This window comes from Hypanus sabinus, unplaced genomic scaffold (genome assembly GCF_030144855.1).
Source record: "Hypanus sabinus isolate sHypSab1 unplaced genomic scaffold, sHypSab1.hap1 scaffold_1271, whole genome shotgun sequence".
Lineage (NCBI taxonomy): Eukaryota > Metazoa > Chordata > Chondrichthyes > Myliobatiformes > Dasyatidae > Hypanus > Hypanus sabinus.
This window is the reverse complement of record NW_026779337.1, coordinates 61,596-84,631: the sequence shown is the minus strand read 5'-3', so window position 1 is coordinate 84,631 and position 23,036 is coordinate 61,596. Positions and strand designations below refer to the sequence as shown.

Sequence of the window (23,036 nt, the reverse complement as noted above, 5' to 3'; positions counted from 1 at the left end):
TAGCTCCTCCCTGATGATAGCAATGAGGAGGGGGTGCGTCCTGGGTGATGGGGGTGTATTTATGTACGGTTTGCAAAGGTACGTGGCAAATTAAATTGATTCCTTCATCCGGCTGTTTGCCCGACCAGGTGACTACAACGCCCAGCTGGCCAGCGTGTCTGAGGAGCTGGCGCGCAAGATCGAAGACTCTGCCCGCCAGCAGGAGGAGATCAGCGTGCTGCTGGCGCAAATCGTGGAGCTCCAACATAAATGCAGAACGGTACGCCAGCCCCCCACCGTCGGCCGTCCCCGGAATCCCATCCCGGTTCTTTCGTTCCCACCACCTGCGTCGCTCCCACTCCCGGAGTGGGTATCAGTGGCTAAACGGTGGTTTGTCTTTTGTTAAACCAGTGCACTGCCGAGAACGAGGAGTTAACCCAGGAACTTGCAGCATCGAGAGAGGGTCAGGAGCACTTGAAGACCGAGGTGGGTAGTGGAGTGGATGACACTGACTGTATCCCCATGACGTTAATCCAGCTCCCTCACACCGTCCCTCAGTGACCCCTCTCCCCCAGGACACTGTCACTGACTGTATCGCCACTGACGTTAATCCAGCACCCTCACACCGTCCCTCAGTGACCCCTCTCCCCCAGGACCCTTTATCACTGACTGTATCCCCACTGACGTTAATCCAGCTCCCTCACACCATCCCTCAGTGACCCCTCTCCCCCAGGACCCTTTATCACTGACTGTATCCCCACTGCCGTTAATCCAGCTCCCTCACACCGTCCCTCAGTGACCCCTGTCTACCAGGACCCTGTGTCACTGACTGTATCCCCACTGACGTTAATCCAGCTCCCTCACACCGTCCCTCAGTGACCCCTGTCTACCAGGACCCTGTGTCACTGACTGTATCCCCACTGACGTTAATCCAGCTCCCTCACACCGTCCCTCAGTGACCCCTCTCCCCCATCGTCCTGTGTCACTGACTGTATCCCCACTGACGTTAATCCAGCTCCCTCACACCGTTCCTCACTGACCCCACTCCCCCATCGTCCTGTCACTGACTGTATCCCCACTGATGTTAATCCAGCTCCCTCACACCGTCCCTCAGTGACCCTTCTCCCCCATCGTCCTGTGTCAATGACTGTATCCCCATGACGTTAATCCAGCTCCCTCACACCGTTCCTCACTGACCCCACTCCCCCAGGACCCTGTGTCACTGACTGTATCCCCACTGACATTAATCCAGCTCCCTCACACCGTCCCTCAGTGACCCCTCTCCCCCATCGTCCTGTGTCAATGACTGTATCCCCACTGACGTTAATCCAGCTCCCTCACACCGTCTCTCAGTGACCCCTCTCCCCCATCGTCCTGTCACTGACTGTATCCCCACTGCCGTTAATCCAGCTCCCTCACACCGTCCCTCACTGACCCCACTCCCTCATCGTCCTGTCACTGACTGTATCCCCACTGACGTTAATCCAGCTCCCTCACACCGTCCCTCAGAGACCCCTCTCCCCCATCGTCCTGTGTCACTGACTGTATCCCCACTCACGTTAATCCAGCTCCCTCACACCGTCCCTCAGTGACCCCTCTCCCCCATCGTCCTGTCACTGACTGTTTCCCCACTGCCGTTAATCCAGCTCCCTCACACCGTCCCTCAGTGACCCCTCTCTACCAGGACCCTGTGTCACTGACTGTATCCCCACTGCCGTTAATCCAGCTCCCTCACACCGTCCCTCAGTGACTCTTCTCCCCCATCGTCCTGTCACTGACTGTTTCCCCACTGCCGTTAATCCAGCTCCCTCACACCGTCCCTCAGTGACCCGTCTCCCCCATCGTCCTGTCACTGACTGTATCCCCACTGCCGTTAATCCAGCTCCCTCACACCGTCCCTCAGTGACCCCTCTCCCCCATCGTCCTGTCACTGACTGTTTCCCCACTGCCGTTAATCCAGCTCCCTCACACCGTCCCTCAGTGACCCCTCTCTACCAGGACCCTGTGTCACTGACTGTATCCCCACTGCCGTTAATCCAGCTCCCTCACACCGTCCCTCAGTGACTCTTCTCCCCCATCGTCCTGTCACTGACTGTTTCCCCACTGCCGTTAATCCAGCTCCCTCACACCGTCCCTCAGTGACCCCACTCCCCCATCGTCCTGTCACTGACTGTATCCCCACTGCCGTTAATCCAGCTCCCTCACACCGTCCCTCAGTGACCCCTCTCTACCAGGACCCTGTGTCACTGACTGTATCCCCACTGACGTTAATCCAGCTCCCTCACACCGTCCCTCAGTGACCCCTGTCTACCAGGACCCTGTGTCACTGACTGTATCCCCACTGACGTTAATCCAGCTCCCTCACACCGTCCCTCAGTGACCCCACTCCCCCATCGTCCTGTATCGCTGACTGTATCCCCACTGATGTTAATCCAGCTCCCTCACACAGTCCCTCAGTGACCCCTCTCCCCCATCGTCCTGTGTCACTGACTGTATCCCCACTGACGTTAATCCAGCTCCCTCACACCGTCCCTCACTGACCCCACTCCCCCATCGTCCTGTCACTGACTGTATCCCCACTGATGTTAATCCAGCTCCCTCACACAGTCCCTCAGTGACCCCTCTCCCCCATCGTCCTGTCACTGACTGTATCCCCACTGCCGTTAATCCAGCTCCCTCACACCGTCCCTCAGTGACTCTTCTCCCCCATCGTCCTGTCACTGACTGTTTCCCCACTGCCGTTAATCCAGCTCCCTCACACCGTCCCTCAGTGACCCGTCTCCCCCATCGTCCTGTGTCACTGACTGTATCCCCACTGACGTTAATCCAGCTCCCTCACACCGTCCCTCAGTGATCCCTCTCCCCCATCGTCCTGTGTCACTGACTGTATCCCCACTGACGTTAATCCAGCTCCCTCACACCGTCCCTCAGTGACCCCTCTCCCCCATCGTCCTGTCATTGACTGTATCCCCACTGATGTTAATCCAGCTCCCTCACACTGTCCCTCAGTGACCCCACTCCCCCATCGTCCTGTGTCACTGACTGTATCCCCACTGATGTTAATCCAGCTCCCTCACACCGTCCCTCAGTGACCCCTCTCCCCCATCGTCCCGTGTCACTGACTGTATCCCCACTCACGTTAATCCAGCTCCCTCACACCGTCCCTCAGTGACCCCTCTCTACCAGGACCCTGTGTCACCGACTGTATCCCCACTGACGTTAATCCAGCTCCCTCACACCGTCCCTCAGTGACCCCTCTCCCCCATCGTCCCGTGTCACTGACTGTATCCCCACTCACGTTAATCCAGCTCCCTCACACCGTCCCTCAGTGACCCCTCTCCCCCATCGTCCCGTGTCACTGACTGTATCCCCACTCACGTTAATCCAGCACCCTCACACCGTCCCTCAGTGACCCCTCTCCCCCAGGACCCTTTATCACTGACTGTATCCCCACTGACGTTAATCCAGCTCCCTCACACCATCCCTCAGTGACCCCTCTCCCCCAGGACCCTTTATCACTGACTGTATCCCCACTGACGTTAATCCAGCTCCCAAACACCGTCCCTCACTGACCCCTCTCCCCCAGGACCCTTTATCACTGACTGTATCCCCACTGCCGTTAATCCAGCTCCCTCACACCGTCCCTCAGTGACCCCTCTCCCCCAGGACCCTGTGTCACTGACTGTATCCCCACTGACGTTAATCCAGCTCCCTCACACCGTCCCTCAGTGACCCCTCTCCCCCAGGACCCTTTATCACTGACTGTATCCCCACTGACGTTAATCCAGCTCCCTCACACCGTCCCTCAGTGACCCCTCTCCCCCAGGACACTGTGTCACTGACTGTATCCCCACTGCCGTTAATCCAGCTCCCTCACACCGTCCCTCAGTGACCCGTCTCCCCCATCGTCCTGTGTCACTGACTGTATCCCCACTCACATTAATCCAGCTCCCTCACACCGTCCCTCAGTGACCCCTCTCCCCCAGGACCCTTTATCACTGACTGTATCCCCACTGATGTTAATCCAGCTCCCTCACACCATCCCTCAGTGACCCCTCTCCCTCATCGTCCTGTCACTGACTGTATCCCCACTGCCGTTAATCCAGCTCCCTCACACCGTCCCTCACTGACCCCTCTCCCCCAGCATCTTGTGCCTTACCGATTTAACCCTCGCCTCACTGGGGGCGAATTACAAAGACCAGTTGACCCACTAACCGGTGGGTCGTTGGACCGCGGGAGGGGTCTGTGGCGCCACACGGTCACGGCAGTGTGGGGGTGGGGGGGAAGCGTAGAGTCTCCTTACAGCCAGCGGCTGGATTTGAACCCGCACTCGGGAGCGCTTCGAGGCAGAAGGTTGTGGCGCCGCCCCTCGGCCGGGAGACTGAGGGTCCACTCTGTTCGCCCTGCAGCTGCAGTACACGCGGGACAAGTACTTCCAGTGTGGTGAGATGCTGCGGGAGGCGCAGGAGGATTTGAAGAACCTGAGGACCCAGAGCGGCCCCAACAGCTGCATCAACCGCTACCTCACCGTGCCCGTCTACCCCATGGTAAGCGACGAAGCCCAGCGTTAGTTTACCGCCAGAGTACCGACGTGTCACCACTCAGTAAGTAGGAAGGGACTCGGCTGAATCCACGCGCACAGCGAGGCGGGCGAACGGCCGATGTGCAGAAGATGGCAAACCGTGCAGACACAAAATATAAATTTCAAATAATCAGTAACTTAAGCACAGATTGACAAATATGACGGTGTCACCATCTCTGAAACTTGGCTAAAGGATGGCTGCCATTGGGAGCTGGAAGTCCAAGGATATACGGTGTATCGGAAAGATAGGTTAGTAGGCAGAGGGGGTGGTCTGGCCTGTGTATAAGAAATGATACTAAATCATAAGAAAGGGATGACATAGGATCGGAAGGTGTAGCGTCTCTATGGGTTGAGTTAAGAAATGGCGAGGGTGAAAGGACCCTAATGTCAGTTGTATACAGGCCTCCAAACAGCAGCCAGGATGTGGATTACAAATTGCAGCAGGAGATAGAAAAGGCATGTCAGAAGGGCAATGTCATGATAATCACTGGGGATTTTAACATGCAAGTGCATTGGGAAAACCAGGTCAGAACTGGACTTCAAGAGAGAGAATTTGTAGAATGTCTCAGGGATGGCTTTTTAGAACAGCTTGGTGTTCCTGAAAGGAGAATCCTGCCTGACAAACCCACTGCAATTCTTTGAGGAAATTACAAGCAGCGTAGGCAAAGGAGATGCAGTAGACGTGTTGTACTTGGATTTTCAGAAGGCCTTTGACAAGGTGCCACACATGAGGCTGCTTAGCAAGGTAACAGCCCGTGGAATTACAGGGAAGTTACCAGCGTGGTTTGAGCGTTGGCTGATCGGCAGGAAACAGAGAGTGGGAATAAAGGGATCCTATTCTGGCTGGCTGCCGGTTACCGGTGGGGTTCCACAGGGGTCGGTGTTGGGACCGCTGCTTTTTACAATGTATGTCAATGATTTGGACTATGGTGTGAGTGGATTTGTGGCTAAATTTGCTGATGATAGGTGGAGGAGCTGGTAGTGTTGAGGAAACAGAGAGGCTTAGATAGTTTAGGGGAATGGGCAAAGAAGTGGCAAATGAAATACAATGTTGGAAAGTGTATGGTCATGCACTTTGGTGGAAGAAATAAACGGGCATACTATTATTTAGGTGGGGGAGAGAATTCAAAATGTAGAGGTACAAAGGGACTTGGGAGTCCTTGTGCAGGATACCCTAAAGGTTAACCTCCAGGTTGAGTCGGTGGTGGAGAAGGCGAATGCAATGTTGGCATTCATTTCTAGAGGTATAGAATATAAGAGCAGGGATGTGATGCTGAGGCTCTATAAGGCACTGGTGAGACCACACAGACAGACAGACAGACAGACGTACTTTATTGATCCCGAGGGGAAATTGGGTTTTGTTACAGCCGCACCAACCAAGATTAGTGAAGAAATATAGCAAAATAAAACTATAAGTAATTAAATAAGTTAATCATGCCCAGTGGAAATAAGTCCAGGACCAGCCTATTGGTTCAGAGTGTCTGACACCCCGAGGGAGGAGTTGTAAAGTTTGACGGCCACAGGTAGGAATGACTTCCTGTGACGCTCAGTGTTACATCTCGGTGGAATGAGTCTCTGGCTGAACGTACTCCTGTGCCTAACCAGTACATTATGGAGTGGATGGGAGACATTGTCCAAGATGGCATGCAACTTGGACAGCATCCTCTTTTCAGACACCACCGTCAGAGAGTCCAGTTCCACCCCCACAACATCACTGGCCTTACGAATGAGTTTGTTGATTCTGTTGGGGTCTGCTACCCTCAGCCTGCTGCCCCAGCACACAACAGCAAACATGATAGCACTGGCCACCACAGACTCGTAGAACATCCTCAGCATCGTCTGGCAGATGTTAAAGGACCTCAGTCTCCTCAGGAAATAGAGATGGCTCTGACTCTTCTTGTAGACAGCCTCAGTGTTCTTTGACCAGTCCAGTTTATTGTCAATTCGTATCCCCAGGTACTTGTACCTATTTCCTGATGGCAGCGTGTCCTGGGTGCTGGGGGTCCTTGAGGATGGATGCCCCTTTCCACACGGACTCCCACCAACCTGGGCAGCACCTTCCGCCGACCTGCAGACCATCAGCGGGTTTGTGCGTGGTTACCCTCGCGTAGCCCACCTGTCGTACGTGGGACTCGCCTTCATTAATCCCCAGAACCTCGGCCTGCTGGTCAAGTGACAGGACGTTGACCAGGGCCGCACAGTACTGGGTTCATCGGCCCCTGGCGCGGTGCTGACCTTTTAACCCACTCCAAGATCAATCGAAACCACCCCTCCCACAAAACCCTTCCATTTCTCTGTCATCCATTTGCCCAAGAGTCACCTAAATGTCCCAGACGTATCTGCCCCCATCACAAACCCTGGCGGGGTGTTCCACACACCCACCACTCTCTGTGTAAAAGAAAAAATATTGACCCCTGATATGCCCCCTCTACTTGCCACCAATAACCACAGATTAATGCCCCCCCCCCCCATTCCGGCCGTCCGCTCAATCTAAGCCTCCTATCTTGTCACCTCTCATCCTCCTCCACTCCAAAGAGAGAAGCCCCAGCTTGTGCAACCTTTCGTCACAAGACAACCTCTCTAATCCGGGCGGCATCCTGGTAGACCTCCTTCCCCCCCCCCCCCCCCCGAAGGGCTTTGTACAATGAGGCGACTGGGATGGGATCCAATATTCCGAGTGTGGTCTCACCTGGGCTTTATAGAGCTGCATCTCTTCCTCTTTGGCACTCAATCCCCTGAATAATGAAGGCCAAGATACTGTAGCAATGTGCTGACACTCAGAGCTGGAAGTAACAACACTCAGTCCGTAAACTGCACTCGAGACGAGTTTATTCAGACCGCGGCACTGGCTTTTATGCCCTCTCCGGGCAGAAATGGTGTCAGAGGTTCATGACAAAAGTCTCCCCCCCCCCCGCCCCCGTGTGGGCTATTTGTGAGCCGGTTCGCCTGCGCAGAAAGTGGGTCGCCACAATTCTTAGAACAGCTTGTGCTGGAGCCTACCAGAGAGAAGGCAGTCCTAGATCAGGGACCTCGAGGTAAAGGAACCATCAGGAGATAGTGACCATAATGTGATATGTTTTAACCTACAATTTGAGAAGGAGAAGGGAAAATCGGATGTGTCAGTATTACAGTTGAACAAAGGGAACTATGGAGCTATGAGGGAGGAGCTGGCCAAAGTTCAATGGAACAATATCCTAGCAGGGAAGACAGTGGAACAACAATGGCAGGTATTTCTGGGAATAATGCAGAAGGTGCAGGATCAGTTCATTCCAAAGAGGAAGGAAGATCCTAAGGGGAGTGAGGGGCGGCTGTGGCTGATGAGGGAAGTAAAGGGCAGTATAAAAATAAAAGAGAAGAAGTATAACATAGCAAAGATGAACGGGAAACCGGAGGACCGGGAAGCTTTTAAAGAGCAACAGAAGATAACAAAAAAGGCAATACGCCAAGAAAAAATGAGGTACGAAGGTAAACTAGCCAAGAATCTAAAGGAGAATAGTAAAAGCTTCTTATGTGAATAGCAAAAAAATAGTTAAGACCCAAAAATGGGCCACTGAAGACAGAAGCGGGTGAATTTATTATGGGGAACAAGGAAATGGCAGGTGAGTTGAACAGGTACTTTGGATCTGTCTTCACTAGGGAAGACACAAACAATCTCCCAGATGTAATAGTGGCCAAAGGAACTAGGGTAAAGGATGAACTGAAGGAAATTTATATTAGGCAAGAAACGGTGTTGGATAGACTGTTGAAGGTTGATAAGTCCCCGGGACCTGATGGTCTGCATCCCAGGGTACTTAAGGAGGTGGCTCTAGAAATCGTGGACGCATTGGTAATCATTTTCCAATGTTCTATAGATTCGGGAACAGTTCCTGCTGATTGGAGGGTGGCTAATGTTGTCCCACTTTTCAAGAAAGGAGGGAGAGAGAAAACAGGGAATTATAGACTGTTTAGCCTGATGTCAGTGGTGGGAAAGATGCTGGAGTCAATTATAAAAAAGGAAATTACGACCCATTTGGATAGCAGTAGAAGGATCAGTCCGAGTCAGCATGGATTTATGAAGGGAGAATCATGCTTGACTAATCTTCTGGAGTTTTTTGAGGATGTAACTATGAAAATGGACAAGGTAGAGCCAGTGGATGTAGTGTACCTGGACTTCCAGAAAACTTTTGATAAAGTCCCACATAGGAGATTAGTGGGCAAAATTAGGGCACATGGTATTGGGGGCAGAGTACTGACATGGATTGAAAATTGGCTGGCTGACAGGAAACAAAGAGTAGTGATTAACGGGTCCCTTTTGGAATGGCAGGCTGTGACCAGTGGGGTACCGCAAGGTTTGGTGCTGGGACCGCAGCTGTTTACAATATACATTAATGATTTAGATGAAGGGATTAAAAGTAACATTAGCAAATTTGCTGATGACACAAAGCTGGGTGGCAGTGTGAAATGTCAGGAGGATGTTATGAGAATGCAGGGTGACTTGGACAGGTTGGGTGAGTGGGCAAATGTATGGCAGATGCAGTTTAATGTGGATAAATGTGAGGTTATCCACTTTGGTGGCAAGAACAGGAAGGCAGATTACTATTAAAATGGAGTCAAGTTAGGAAAAGGGGAAGTACAACGAGATCTAGGTGTTCTTGTACATCAGTCAATGAAAGCAAGCATGCAGGTACAGCAGGCAGTGAAGAGAGCTAATGGCATGCTGGCCTTTATAACAAGAGGAATTGAGTATAGGAGTAAAGAGGTCCTTCTGCAGCTGTACAGGGCTCTGGTGAGACCACACCTGGAGTACTGTGCAGTTTTGGTCTCCAAATTTGAGGAAGGACATTCTTGCTATTGCGGGAGTGCAGCGTAGGTTCACAAGGTTAATTCCCGGAATGGCGGGACTGTCATATGTTGAAAGATTGGAGTGACCGGGCTTGTATACACTGGAATTTAGGATGAGAGGGGATCTGATTGAAACATTTAAGATTATTAAGGGATTGGACACGCTGGAGGCAGGAAACATGTTCCCACTGATGGGTGAGTCCAGAACCAGAGGCCGCAGTTTAAGAATAAGAGGTCGGCCATTTAGAACGGAGTTGAGGAAAAACTTTTTCACACAGAGAGTGGTGGATATGTGGAATGCTCTGCCCCAGAAGGCAGTGGAGGCCAAGTCTCTGGATGCATTCAAGAGAGAGTTAGATAGAGCTCTTATAGATAGCGGGGTCAAGGGATATGGGGAGAGGGCAGGAACGGGGCACTGATAGTGGATGATCAGCCATGATCACAGTGAATGGTGGTGCTGGCTCGAAGGGGCCGAGTGGCCTACTCCTGCAGCTATTGTCTGTTGTCTATTGTCTATTGTCTAATACCGTGTGCCTTCTTAACCAACTTGCACCGGGGCGTTTTGAGGGATCAAACCCAAATTCCCTCTGTTCCTACACACATAAAAAAAAGCACGCGTTCGTTCAGAAGACCAAAAGATTTGGGCAGTTGTTCCCCCGCCCCCCCACCCCCCACCAGGCTAATTTTGTAGGTCGAGTCGGAGGTGAGGAAGGCAAATGAAATGTTCGCATTCCCATTCTGAGAGGACTGGGATATAAGAGGAAGGATATAATGCTGAGGCCTTTATAAGTCCGACTTCACTTGGAGTATTGTGAGCATCGTTGAGACCCTTATCTAAGAAAAGATGTGCTAGCATTGGAGAGAGTCCCGAAGAGGTTCAGGAGAATGATTCTGGGATAGAAAGGGTTAACATATGAGAAGTGTTTGATGGCTCTGGGCCTGTACTCGGTGAAGGTTAGAAGAACGAGGGGGGTCTCATTGAAACCGATTGAATACCGAAAGGCTGAGTTAGAGTGGATGTGGAGAGGATGTTTCCTATAGTGGGGGAGTCTAGGACCAGAGGACACAGATAGAGTGAATGTGGAGAGGATGTTTCCTATAGTGGGGGAGTCTAGGACCAGAGGACACAGACAGAGTGGATGTGGAGAGGTTGTTCCCTATAGTGGGGGAGTCTAGGACCAGAGGGCACAGATAGAGTGGATGTGGAGAGGATGTTTCCTATAGTGGGGGAGTCTAGAACCAGAGGACACAGGTAGTGTGGATGTGGAGAGGATGTTTCCTATAGTGGGGGAGTCTAGGACCAGAGGGCACAGATAGAGTGGATGTGGAGAGGATGTTTCCTATAGTGGGGGAGTCTAGGACCAGAGGACACAGATAGAGTGGATGTGGAGAGGATGTTTCCTATAGTGGGGGGAGTCTAGGACCAGAGGACACAGACAGAGTGGATGTGGAGAGGTTGTTCCCTATAGTGGGGGAGTCTAGGACCAGAGGGCACAGATAGAGTGGATGTGGAGAGGATGTTTCCTATAGTGGGGGAGTCTAGGACCAGAGGACACAGATAGAGTGGATGTGGAGAGGATGTTTCCTATAGTGGGGGGAGTCTAGGACCAGAGGACACAGATAGAGTGGGTGTGGAGAGGATGTTTCCTATAGTGGGGAGTCTAGGACCAGAGGGACACAGATAGAGTGGATGTGGAGATGATGTTTCCTATAGTGGGGAGTCTAGGACCAGAGGACACAGATAGAGTGGATGTGGAGATGATGTTTCCTATAGTGGGGGTCTAGGACCAGAGGACACAGATAGAGTGGATGTGGAGAGGATGTTTCCTATAGTGTGGAGTCTGGACCAGAGGACACAGATAGAGTGGATGTGGAGAGATGTTTCCTATAGTGGGGGAGTCTACGACCAGAGGGCACAGTTAGAGTGGATATGGAGAGGATGTTTCCTGTAGTGGGGGAGTCTAGGACCAGAGGACACAGATAGAGTGAATGTGGAGAGGATGTTTCCTATAGTGGGGGAGTCTAGGACCAGAGGACACAGACAGAGTGGATGTGGAGAGGTTGTTCCCTATAGTGGGGGAGTCTAGGACCAGAGGGCACAGATAGAGTGGATGTGGAGAGGATGTTTCCTATAGTGGGGGAGTCTAGGACCAGAGGACACAGATAGAGTGGATGTGGAGAGGATGTTTCCTATAGTGGGGGAGTCTAGAACCAGAGGACACAGGTAGTGTGGATGTGGAGAGGATGTTTCCTATAGTGGGGGAGTCTAGGACCAGAGGGCACAGATAGAGTGGATGTGGAGAGGATGTTTCCTATAGTGGGGGAGTCTAGGACCAGAGGACACAGATAGAGTGGATGTGGAGAGGATGTTTCCTATAGTGGGGGAGTCTAGGACCAGAGGACACAGACAGAGTGGATGTGGAGAGGTTGTTCCCTATAGTGGGGGAGTCTAGGACCAGAGGGCACAGATAGAGTGGATGTGGAGAGGATGTTTCCTATAGTGGGGGGAGTCTAGGACCAGAGGACACAGATAGAGTGGGTGTGGAGAGGATGTTTCCTATAGTGGGGAGTCTAGGACCAGAGGGACACAGATAGAGTGGATGTGGAGATGATGTTTCCTATAGTGGGGGAGTCTAGGACCAGAGGACACAGATAGAGTGGATGTGGAGATGATGTTTCCTATAGTGGGGGTCTAGGACCAGAGGACACAGATAGAGTGGATGTGGAGAGGATGTTTCCTATAGTGTGGAGTCTGGACCAGAGGACACAGATAGAGTGGATGTGGAGAGGATGTTTCCTATAGTGGGGGAGTCTACGACCAGAGGACACAGGTAGTGTGGATGTGGAGAGGATGTTTCCTATAGTGGGGGAGTCTAGGACCAGAGGACACAGATAGAGTGGATGTGGAGAGGATGTTTCCTATAGTGGGGGAGTCTAGGACCAGAGGACACAGATAGAGTGGATGTGGAGAGGATGTTTCCTATAGTGGGGGGAGTCTAGGACCAGAGGACACAGACAGAGTGGATGTGGAGAGGTTGTTCCCTATAGTGGGGGAGTCTAGGACCAGAGGGCACAGATAGAGTGGATGTGGAGAGGATGTTTCCTATAGTGGGGGAGTCTAGGACCAGAGGACACAGATAGAGTGGATGTGGAGAGGATGTTTCCTATAGTGGGGGAGTCTAGAACCAGAGGACACAGGTAGTGTGGATGTGGAGAGGATGTTTCCTATAGTGGGGGAGTCTAGGACCAGAGGGCACAGATAGAGTGGATGTGGAGAGGATGTTTCCTATAGTGGGGGAGTCTAGGACCAGAGGACACAGATAGAGTGGATGTGGAGAGGATGTTTCCTATAGTGGGGGAGTCTAGGACCAGAGGACACAGACAGAGTGGATGTGGGGAGGTTGTTCCCTATAGTGGGGGAGTCTAGGACCAGAGGGCACAGGTAGTGTGGATGTGGAGAGGATGTTTCCTATAGTGGGGGAGTCTAGGACCAGAGGACACAGGTAGTGTGGATGTGGAGAGGATGTTTCCTATAGTGGGGGAGTCTAGGACCAGAGGACACAGATAGAGTGGATGTGGAGAGGATGTTTCCTATAGTGGGGGAGTCTAGGACCAGAGGACACAGATAGAGTGGATGTGGAGAGGATGTTTCCTATAGTGGGGGAGTCTAGGACCAGAGGACACAGACAGAGTGGATGTGGAGAGGTTGTTCCCTATAGTGGGGGAGTCTAGGACCAGAGGGCACAGATAGAGTGGATGTGGAGAGGATGTTTCCTATAGTGGGGGAGTCTAGGACCAGAGGACACAGATAGAGTGGATGTGGAGAGGATGTTTCCTATAGTGGGGGAGTCTAGAACCAGAGGACACAGGTAGTGTGGATGTGGAGAGGATGTTTCCTATAGTGGGGGAGTCTAGGACCAGAGGGCACAGATAGAGTGGATGTGGAGAGGATGTTTCCTATAGTGGGGGAGTCTAGGACCAGAGGACACAGATAGAGTGGATGTGGAGAGGATGTTTCCTATAGTGGGGGAGTCTAGGACCAGAGGACACAGACAGAGTGGATGTGGGGAGGTTGTTCCCTATAGTGGGGGAGTCTAGGACCAGAGGGCACAGGTAGTGTGGATGTGGAGAGGATGTTTCCTATAGTGGGGGAGTCTAGGACCAGAGGACACAGGTAGTGTGGATGTGGAGAGGATGTTTCCTATAGTGTGGGAGTCTAGGACCAGAGGACACAGATAGAGTGGATGTGGAGAGGATGTTTCCTATAGTGGGGGAGTCTAGGACCAGAGGACACAGATAGAGTGGATGTGGAGAGGATGTTTCCTATAGTGGGGGAGTCTAGGACCAGAGGACACAGACAGAGTGGATGTGGAGAGGTTGTTCCCTATAGTGGGGGAGTCTAGGACCAGAGGGCACAGATAGAGTGGATGTGGAGAGGATGTTTCCTATAGTGGGGGAGTCTAGGACCAGAGGACACAGATAGAGTGGATGTGGAGAGGATGTTTCCTATAGTGGGGGAGTCTAGAACCAGAGGACACAGGTAGTGTGGATGTGGAGAGGATGTTTCCTATAGTGGGGGAGTCTAGGACCAGAGGGCACAGATAGAGTGGATGTGGAGAGGATGTTTCCTATAGTGGGGGAGTCTAGGACCAGAGGACACAGATAGAGTGGATGTGGAGAGGATGTTTCCTATAGTGGGGGAGTCTAGGACCAGAGGACACAGACAGAGTGGATGTGGAGAGGTTGTTCCCTATAGTGGGGGAGTCTAGGACCAGAGGGCACAGATAGAGTGGATGTGGAGAGGATGTTTCCTATAGCGGGGGAGTCTAGGACCAGAGGACACAGATAGAGTGGATGTGGAGAGGATGTTTCCTATAGTGGGGGAGTCTAGAACCAGAGGACACAGATAGAGTGGATGTGGAGAGGATGTTTCCTAAAGTGGGGGAGTCTAGGACCAGAGGACACAGATAGAGTGGATGTGGAGAGGATGTTTCCTATAGTGAGGGAGTCTAGGACCACAGATAGAGTGGATGTGGAGAGGATGTTTCCTAAAGTGGGGGAGTCTAGGACCAGAGGACACAGATAGAGTGGATGTGGAGAGGATGTTTCCTATCGTGGTGGAGTCTAGGACCAGAGGACACAGATAGAGTGGATGCGGAGAGGATGTTTCCTACAGTGGGGGAGTCTAGGACCAGAGGACACAGATAGAGTGGATGTGGAGTGGATGTTTCCAATAGTGGGGAGTCTAGGACCAGAGGACACAGATAGAGTGGATGTGGGGAGGATGTTTCCTGTAGTGGGGGAGTCTAGGACCAGAGGGCACAGATAGAGTGGATGTGGAGAGGATGTTTCCTATAGTGGGGGAGTCTAGGACCAGAGGACACAGACAGAGTGGATGTGGAGAGGATGTTTCCTATAGTGGGGGAGTCTAGGACCAGAGGACACAGACAGAGTGGATGTGGAGAGGATGTTTCCTATAGTGAGGGAGTCTAGGACCAGAGGGCACAGATAGAGTGGATGTGGAGAGGATGTTTCCTATAGTGGGGGAGTCTAGGACCAGAGGGCACAGACAGAGTGGATGTGGAGAGGATGTTTCCTATAGTGGGGGAGTCTAGGACCAGAGGACACAGACAGAGTGGATGTGGAGAGGATGTTTCCTATAGTGGGGGAGTCTAGGACCAGAGGACACAGACAGAGTGGATGTGGAGAGGATGTTTCCTATAGTTGGGGAGTCTAGGACCACAGACAGAGTGGATGTGGAGAGGATGTTTCCTGTAGTGAGGGAGTCTAGGGCCAGAGGTGCATCCATTTAAAATGGAGATGAGGCGGAATTTCTTCAGCCAGAGGGTGGTGAATCTGTGGAATTCGTTGCTGTGGAGGCCGCGTCACCGGGTGTATTTAAAGCGGAGGTTGACAGTTTCTTGACTAGTCAGAGTGGCAAAGGTGACGGGGAGAAGGTAGGGGAATAGGTTTGAGAGGGATAGTAAATCAGCCATGATGGAATGGCTGTGAAGACTCAATGGGCTGAATGGCCTAATTCTGCTCCTATATCCTGTGGTCTCAATGAGATTGATTTTAAAGAGTAAATGAGGGGTGGTGGGGATGGTATTAGAGCTTTTTCGCACAGGGCTACCCCTCCCACTGTGTGACCCTCCTTTATTACTACCCTTCCCCCCAGTGACGTTACCCCAGCAATGCCCCTGCCAACGTGTGTGACCCTCCCCTCAGTAACGACCCTCCCCCCCACCCACCCACCATAACCCTAGCGATACCTTCAGACCGCAGAAAAATACAACTTCCATATCTTCAGGATATTGGAGACCTTCCAGACATCGTAACCCCTTCGCTGGCAGTTGTCCAGGTTCCGTATGGTGGAGGGAAACCGAGCAGGCCTGTTGTGTTTTCTTGTAAAAATTATTATGATGATGACTTCTACAGATGATGTAGAGCAAAGTAATGTACTTTACAATGGGAAACCTGTTGGGACTCTTTGATGAAATAACAAGCAGGATAGACAAAGGAGAATCAGTTGAGGTTGGATTTTCAGAAGGCCTTTGACAAGGGACCGCACATGAGGCTGCTTAACAAGCTACAAGCCCAGGGTATTACAGGGAAGATTCTAGCATGGATAAAGCTGTGGCTGACTGGCAGGAGGCAGAAAGGGGGACTAAAGGGAGCCTTCTCTGGCTGACTGGCAGAGACTCACGGTGCTCCACAGGGGTCTGTGTGGGGACTGATTCTTTTTACGTGATGTGCCAATGGAATTGATGGCTTTGTTGCGAAGTTTGCGGACGATGTGAAGATAGGTGGAGGGGCAGGTGGTTTTGAGGAAGCAGAGAGGCTACAGTAGGCCTCGTTCTGCTCCCATCTCTGCTGGTCTTGTGGATAAAAGTGCAAACTTGAAAATAAAAGACAATAGACAATAGACAGTAGGTGTAGGAGTAGGCCATTCGGCCCTTCTAGCCAGCACCGCCATTCACTGTGATCATGGCTGATCACCCACAATCAGTACCCCGTTCCTGCCCTCTCCCCATATCCCTTGACCCCGCTATCTATAAGAGCTCCATCTAACTCTCTCTTGAAAGCATCCAGAGACTTGGCCTCCACTGCCTTCTGGGGCAGAGCATTCCACATATCCACCACTCTCTGGGTGAAAAAGTTTTTCCGCATCTCTGTTCTAAATGGCCTATCCCCTTATTCTTAAACTGTGGCCTCTAGTTCTGGACTCACCCATCAGTGGGAACATGCTTCCTGCCTCCAGCGTGTCCAATCCCTTAATAATCTTATATGCTTCAATCAGATCCCCTCTCATTCTTCTAAATTCCAGTGTATACAAACCCAGTCGCTCCAATCTTTCAACATATGACAGTCCCGCCATTCCGGGAATTAACCTTGTGAACCTACGCTGCACTCCCTCAATAGCAAGAATGTCCTTCCTCAAATTTGGAGATCAAAACTGCACACAGTACTCCAGGTGGGGTCTCACCAGGGCCCTGTACAACTGCAGAAGGACCTCTTTGCTCCTGTACTCAATTCCTCTTGTTATAAAGGCCAGCATGCCATTAGCTCTCTTCACTGCCTGCTGTACCTGCATGCTTGCTTTCATTGACTGATGTACAAGAACACCTAGATCTCGTTGTACTTCCCCTTTTCCTAACTTGACTCCATTTAGATAGTGATCTGCCTTCCTGTTCTTGCCACCAAAGTGGATCTCACATTTATCCACATTAAACTGCATCTGCCATATATCTGCCCACTCATCCAACCTGTCCAAATCACCCTGCATTCTTATAACATCCCCCTGACATTTCACACTGCCACCCAGCTTTGTGTCATCGGCAAATTTGCTAATGAAGAAGAGTTGATTAAAGGGAGTAGTTCAAAATAGACTAGGTTACTGTCGTACACTTTTTACTGGCCTTGACACACTTCGACTCATTCAGACTCCTGCCGCTCGACTTGTAGCCGAAACCAGGTTGCGGGAGCGTGCCGCACCCCCCCCCCCCACCCCGTTCCCAGCTGCTCGGCACCGACCTCCTGCTAACTTTCAGGATCGACGTCAAAGCCCTCCGACAGCACGGAGCCGCAGACGCTGAGGTCAAGTCCACGCCTGCAGCCTGTTTGTACGTGTGGACGGAACCGTTCTCGCCCTGCAGCCCAGCCCGAGTCTTTCTCCGCCGGCCCCTTTGACTTTAAGCCACCTTCCCTCCCACTCCCCACCCCCCCTGCAAGATAATTGGCAGATCAAAACACAAAAAGACAACTGCTGATGCTGTGGATCAAAGAATACGTACACGACGCTGGAAGAACTCAGCAGGTCAGGCAGCATCCGTGAGAAAAGAGTAGCCAACGTTTCGGGCTGAGACCCTTCATCAGGAATGGGGGGGGGGAAGAGAGGGCCAAAGCCCAGTAATAGAGATAGGGGAGGGGGTAGGGCCTAGAGGCGCCAGGTGGATAAAGGGGGGGAGGGGGAGGGAATAAGCATGAAAGAACTGTAGAGATAAAGAAGCAGAAAGTTGAAAGGGGAAAGAGGCAGAGAGGGACCTGGGATAGGGGGAGGGGGAGGGAATTACCGGAAATTGGAGAATTCAATGTTCATACCACCAGGCTGGAGGCTACCCAGATGGTATATGAGGTGTTGCTCCTCCAACCTGAGTTTGGCCTCATCATGGCCGTAGAGGAGGCCCTGTATGGACATTTCCAGATGGGAATGAGAGGCAGTGTTGACGGGGGTGGCAACCGGGAGATCCTGTCTGCTGTGAAGGACTGAGCGGAGGTGCTCGACGAAGCGGTCCCCCAATCTGCGTCGGGGCTCGCCGATGTAGACGAGGCCGCACCGGGAGCACCGGATGCAATAGACGACCCCGACAGACTCGCAGGTGAAGTGTCGCCTCACCTGGAAGGACTGTCTGGGGCCCTGAACGGTGGTAAGAGAGGAGGTGTCGGGACAGGTGTAGCACTTACACTTGCAGGGATAAGTACCCGGTGGGAGATCTGTGGGGAGGGACGTGTGGACCAGGCAGTCGCAGAGGGAGCGATCCCTGCGAAAAGCTGAGAGGGGCAGGGAGGGAAAGGTGTGCTGGGTGGTGGGGTCCTGTTGAAGTTGCGGAGGATAATGTGTTCCATCTGGAGGCTGGTGGGGTTCAGCCTTTTTGGCAATTGGCAGATCAGCCTTTCCGACCCACAGTCCTGAACTCTGAAGTTCAGTCCCTCAGCTGAGCTGTTTATCGATTTCAAGAGAGAGAGAGTGGAACAGGCCCACCGACGCACCGATTTAACCCCGGCCTGATCACAATGACCAGTTCACCGACTGATCGGCGCGTCTTGGGGCCTGCCGGAGTAAGCCGAGCTGCACACAGAAAGAGTGTGCAAACTTTCTCACAGAGAATGCCCGTACCGAACTGCGATGCACTCATCCCTGACATTGGCATACACAGTAACACCCCAGCAAGGTCAGACAAGTTGGCTGAGGGCTATAACACGTTAAAAAAAATAGAAGGAACGTGGGTCCTTTCGGTGGGATGATACAGTCAGTCGAGCCTTGGCGCTGCGAATTGACACCGAGGGTGGAGCGACTGAGAGGCCGATGGGACCCAACCATGTTGCTCTCTCCTCCAGGACTCGCTGGCCGCGGAGATCGAGGGGACGATGAGGAGAGGCTTCCACCTGGACGGGACGGGGTCGCTGGAGAACAGGTATGGAGGCAGGGAGGCGAGGACGCGGGCGGGAGTGCGTGGAGGTAGTGCGGCGGGTGAAGCTTTAATTGCCCCTATCTTTCTTCCCCCCCCCCCCCCCCCCAGTAACTACCACCGGAGGGTCTTCGAGACGGTGCGGGCGGCGAACCAGGCGGTGAAGCTCAAGTCCCGCTCGCAGTCTCCGCAGAACGTGCCGGGCTCGTCCTCGGGCGACCCCTCGGGTTTCTACAGCCTCCCCAGCACCCCGCACACCGGCTTCTACGGGTCCAGCACCCCCAGCATCGGAGCGGACGAGAGGCCCCCGCCCCTGAACCTGGACAGCGACACCGTGCCGTAAGAAACACGCCCTCCGCGTCAAAGTAACGTCGAACCGTATCGCCCCCGCCCCAGGGAGACCAGAGGTCCCCCCCCCCCCCCACCCCTCGACCGGCTTATCACGGTACAGAAGTGGGCCGTCCGGCCCATCACAATGATGTCGGCGCTTTCCTCCGTCTCAGATTATCATAACCAATCCAAACGTTGGCACGCATATAACTGAACGAAGCGCTGCTCCTCCGGGGCCAAAGTGCCAAAGACACGGTCGGAACAGTCACACGCGTCACATACAAGACGGCAGTAAGCCGACAGTCGGGTGACACAAAGTTTTACAGCCACTGGCGACCCGGGTTCAATTACCGCCGCCGCCTGTGAGGAGTTTGCACGCTCTCGCCGTGAACTGTGTGGGTTTCTCTCCGGGGTGCTCCGGTTTCCTCCCCCAGTCCCGAGACCCAGTGGTCAGTCGGTCAATCAGCCATTGTAAATTGTCCCGTGACTGGGCTTGAGGTTCAATTGGCAGGTTTGCTGAGAAGTGTCCAGATCACAATAAATAAATATATTTATAAATTAAAACATTTATATATAAATAAATACATTTATATTATATGAAACACCGTGATTTCCTCGGCTGAGTAAGTCTAGGGAAGTCTCGTGCGATTGAGACTGCTCGATCCCTCCCCGAACCCCGGTTTGGGCAGACACTCTCTCATTTGCCACCGTTACAAATTAGCGCCACGAGATAACAGACAGCGCGCTGCATACGATTAAGGGAATTATATTTATGAAGCCGAACTGGAGGGTCAGTGAAGAATAACAGAGAGAAGGGGGCCCACTCTGATTGAACGGTCGCGCGTGCGTGAGTTGGAGCTCTTCCTGAGCTTCTCCGTCCCGGGCCCCTCGGTCAACGCCAACGGCCACGGCCACCTTCCGAACATCGCTGGCAATCCATCTCGAGCAGGCGGGCCTCCCACCGGATCGTACCGGTTCTCCCCGTCTCTCGCCGAACGAAAGCCCCGAGACCAACCTCACTGTCCCCGGCCGAGGGGGGAAACCTCCCGCTAACTCCCCTCATCTTCGACAGTCACCCGAACAGGTGGAAAAGCAAGCAGGTCTTACAGAGCTGCCAAAATGAAATACGTACAGCATAGCAGTAAAATATGAACTAGGGCATTACATAAATAATACAGTATATAACCAGATAACAATTACAGCACAGAAACAGGCCGTCTCGGCCCTTCTAGTCAGTGCCGAACGCCCACTCTCACCTAGTCCCACCGACCCATATAACCATATAACAATCACAGCACGGAAACAGGCCATCTCGGCCCTTCTAGTCCGTGCCGAACGCCCACTCTCACCTAGTCCCACCGACCCATATAACCATATAACAATTACAGCATGGAAACAGGCCATCTCGGCCCTTCTAGTCCGTGCCGAACGCCCACTCTCACCTAGTCCCACCGACCCATATAACCATATAACAATTACCGCACGGAAACAGGCCATCTCGGCCCTTCTAGTCCGTGCCGAATGCTTACTCTCACCTAGTCCCACCTACCCGCACTCAGCCCATAACCCTCCATTCCTTTCCTGTCCGTATACCTATCCAATTTTACTTTAAATGACAATACCAAACCTGCCTCTACCACTTCTACTGGAAGCTCGTTCCACACAGCTACACTCTCCGAGTAAAGAAGTTCCCCCTCGTGTTACCCCTAAACTTTTGCCCCTTAACTCTCAACTAATGTCCTCTTGTTTGAATCTCAATGGAAAAAGCCTATCCACGTCAACTCTATCTATCCCCCTCATAATTTTAAATACCTCTATCAAGTCCCCCCCCCACAACCTTCTACGCTCCAAAGAATCCTAATTATGTTTTTTATATAATATGATGTAGTTCCCTGAGGGATGTGTTGGCGCGTGGCCTAGTGGGCAAGGCATCAGACTAGTAACCTGAAGGTCACTGGTTCGAGCCTCAGCTGAGGCAGCGTGTTGTGTCCTCGAGCAAGGCGGTTAACAACACATTGCTCTGCAACGTCACCGGTGCCAAGCTGCATGGGTCCCAGTGCCCTTCCCTTGGACAACATCGGTGGCGTGGAGAGGGGAAGGCCTGCAGCTGGGGCAGCTGCCGGTCCCCCACACAACCCTGCCCAGGCCTGTGCCCCGGAAACTCCAGGCGCAGACCCGTGGTCTCTCGAGACCGACGGATGCCACCGTCCTGAGCGATATGTCCTGTGAGTACGGATGTCGCCGGCGATATCGGGAGCCTCGGCCGTCGAGCTGGCCTCCCGCCGAGCCAACGCGAGACGGCCGCAGCGAAGAGAGCTGGATCTATCAGGGAGGCTGCCCCCCTCCCCCCGGGCGCCGGCTACAGGCAACCCCGCAGCTCGAGGGTGGGCCTGTGCTAAAACTACCCCCCCGCCACCACCACCCACCCCGTCGTCAGTCAGTCGCGGCAATAAACCAGTGAACTGGACATGCAGAATTCTAAGTCAATCACTCGCACGCCACCCACGCTAATCTAACTCACTTAGCAGTCGGTCCCCTACCCGTTGATATCTGCCAATTTGTGCCATAAGGCGTTGGAGGCCAGTTGGCTCAGAGTTAGGCCATTCAGCCCATCGAGTCTGCCCCACCATTCCATCATGGCCGATCCCGGATCCCACACAGACCCGTACACCTGCCTTCTCGCCATTTCCTTTGGCGCCCCCCGACCGATCGGGAATCGATCGACTCCCGCCTGAAATGATGCCCAAGGACTCGGCCTCCACCGCGCCCTGCGGCAGTGCGTTCCACAGGCTCACCGCTCTCGGGCTTAAAAAAAAATCCTCCTTGCCTCGGTTCTGAGGGGGTCGCCCCTCAAGTTTGAGGCTGCGCCCCCCTAGTTCTGGATACCCCCACACCAAACAAAACGTCCTTTCCGCATCCACCCTAACTCGTCCTTTCAGCATTCAATGAGATTCCACTCCTCCGTCACAGCTGACATATCACCCCTCTGAACCCCATTCTCCTGCCTCCCCCCCCCATAACCTTTGAGGCCCTGACTAAGCGACAACCGCTTTAAATATACACAGAACGACTTGGCCTTCACAGCCGTCTGTGGCAACGAATTCCACAGATACCCCCGGCTGAAGAAATTCCTCCTCATCTCCGTTCCGATTCTTCAGGGCCTGAGACATGCACACGGAAAAAGCACGCCCTCTTTCCCGTAAGGCCATAAAACACAAGAGCAGTGCTGAGGCCATTCGGTCCATCGAGTCTGACTCATCACCCCGTTCTCCTCGTAACCTACGACGCCGTTTCTACTCAAGAACCCATATCCACCTCCATCGTAAATCCACCCAGCGGCTTGGCCCGTGGCAGTGGATCCCACAGGCTCAACCCCACTCTCCTGCCTTCCCACCGACCCCCCCCCCCTCCACCGTAACCCTGACTCCGCCGAAAACCTATCAGCCCCCGCTCTCCGCCCAAGCTCGCTTCTCTCCGCTTGGAACCTGTGCCCCCTGGTTTCCGATCAAACAGAAGACCAGCTTGGTGGCGGGGGGGAGGTCGAAGCGCGTCAACAACCGACCGCCATCCGGTGGTGGGGGGAGGGGGGTTTGGGGCCGCCACGCGTCTGGCGCCCACGGAGCAGGCCTGCAGCT

At 53.0% G+C, this 23,036-nt stretch overlaps 1 protein-coding gene across 1 annotated transcript in view; it reads left to right on the top strand.

Moving 5' to 3' along the window:
• Positions 1-23,036, top strand: part of LOC132386720 (trafficking kinesin-binding protein 1-like) — a 67,381-nt gene that overhangs the window by 12,673 nt on the left and 31,672 nt on the right. Inside the window, exons 5-9 of the mRNA XM_059959069.1 lie at positions 129-259; positions 391-465; positions 4,389-4,526; positions 19,001-19,077; positions 19,183-19,410. Of these exons, the coding sequence (XP_059815052.1) occupies positions 129-259; positions 391-465; positions 4,389-4,526; positions 19,001-19,077; positions 19,183-19,410 (649 nt within the window). The remainder of the gene's footprint in view (positions 1-128; positions 260-390; positions 466-4,388; positions 4,527-19,000; positions 19,078-19,182; positions 19,411-23,036) is intronic.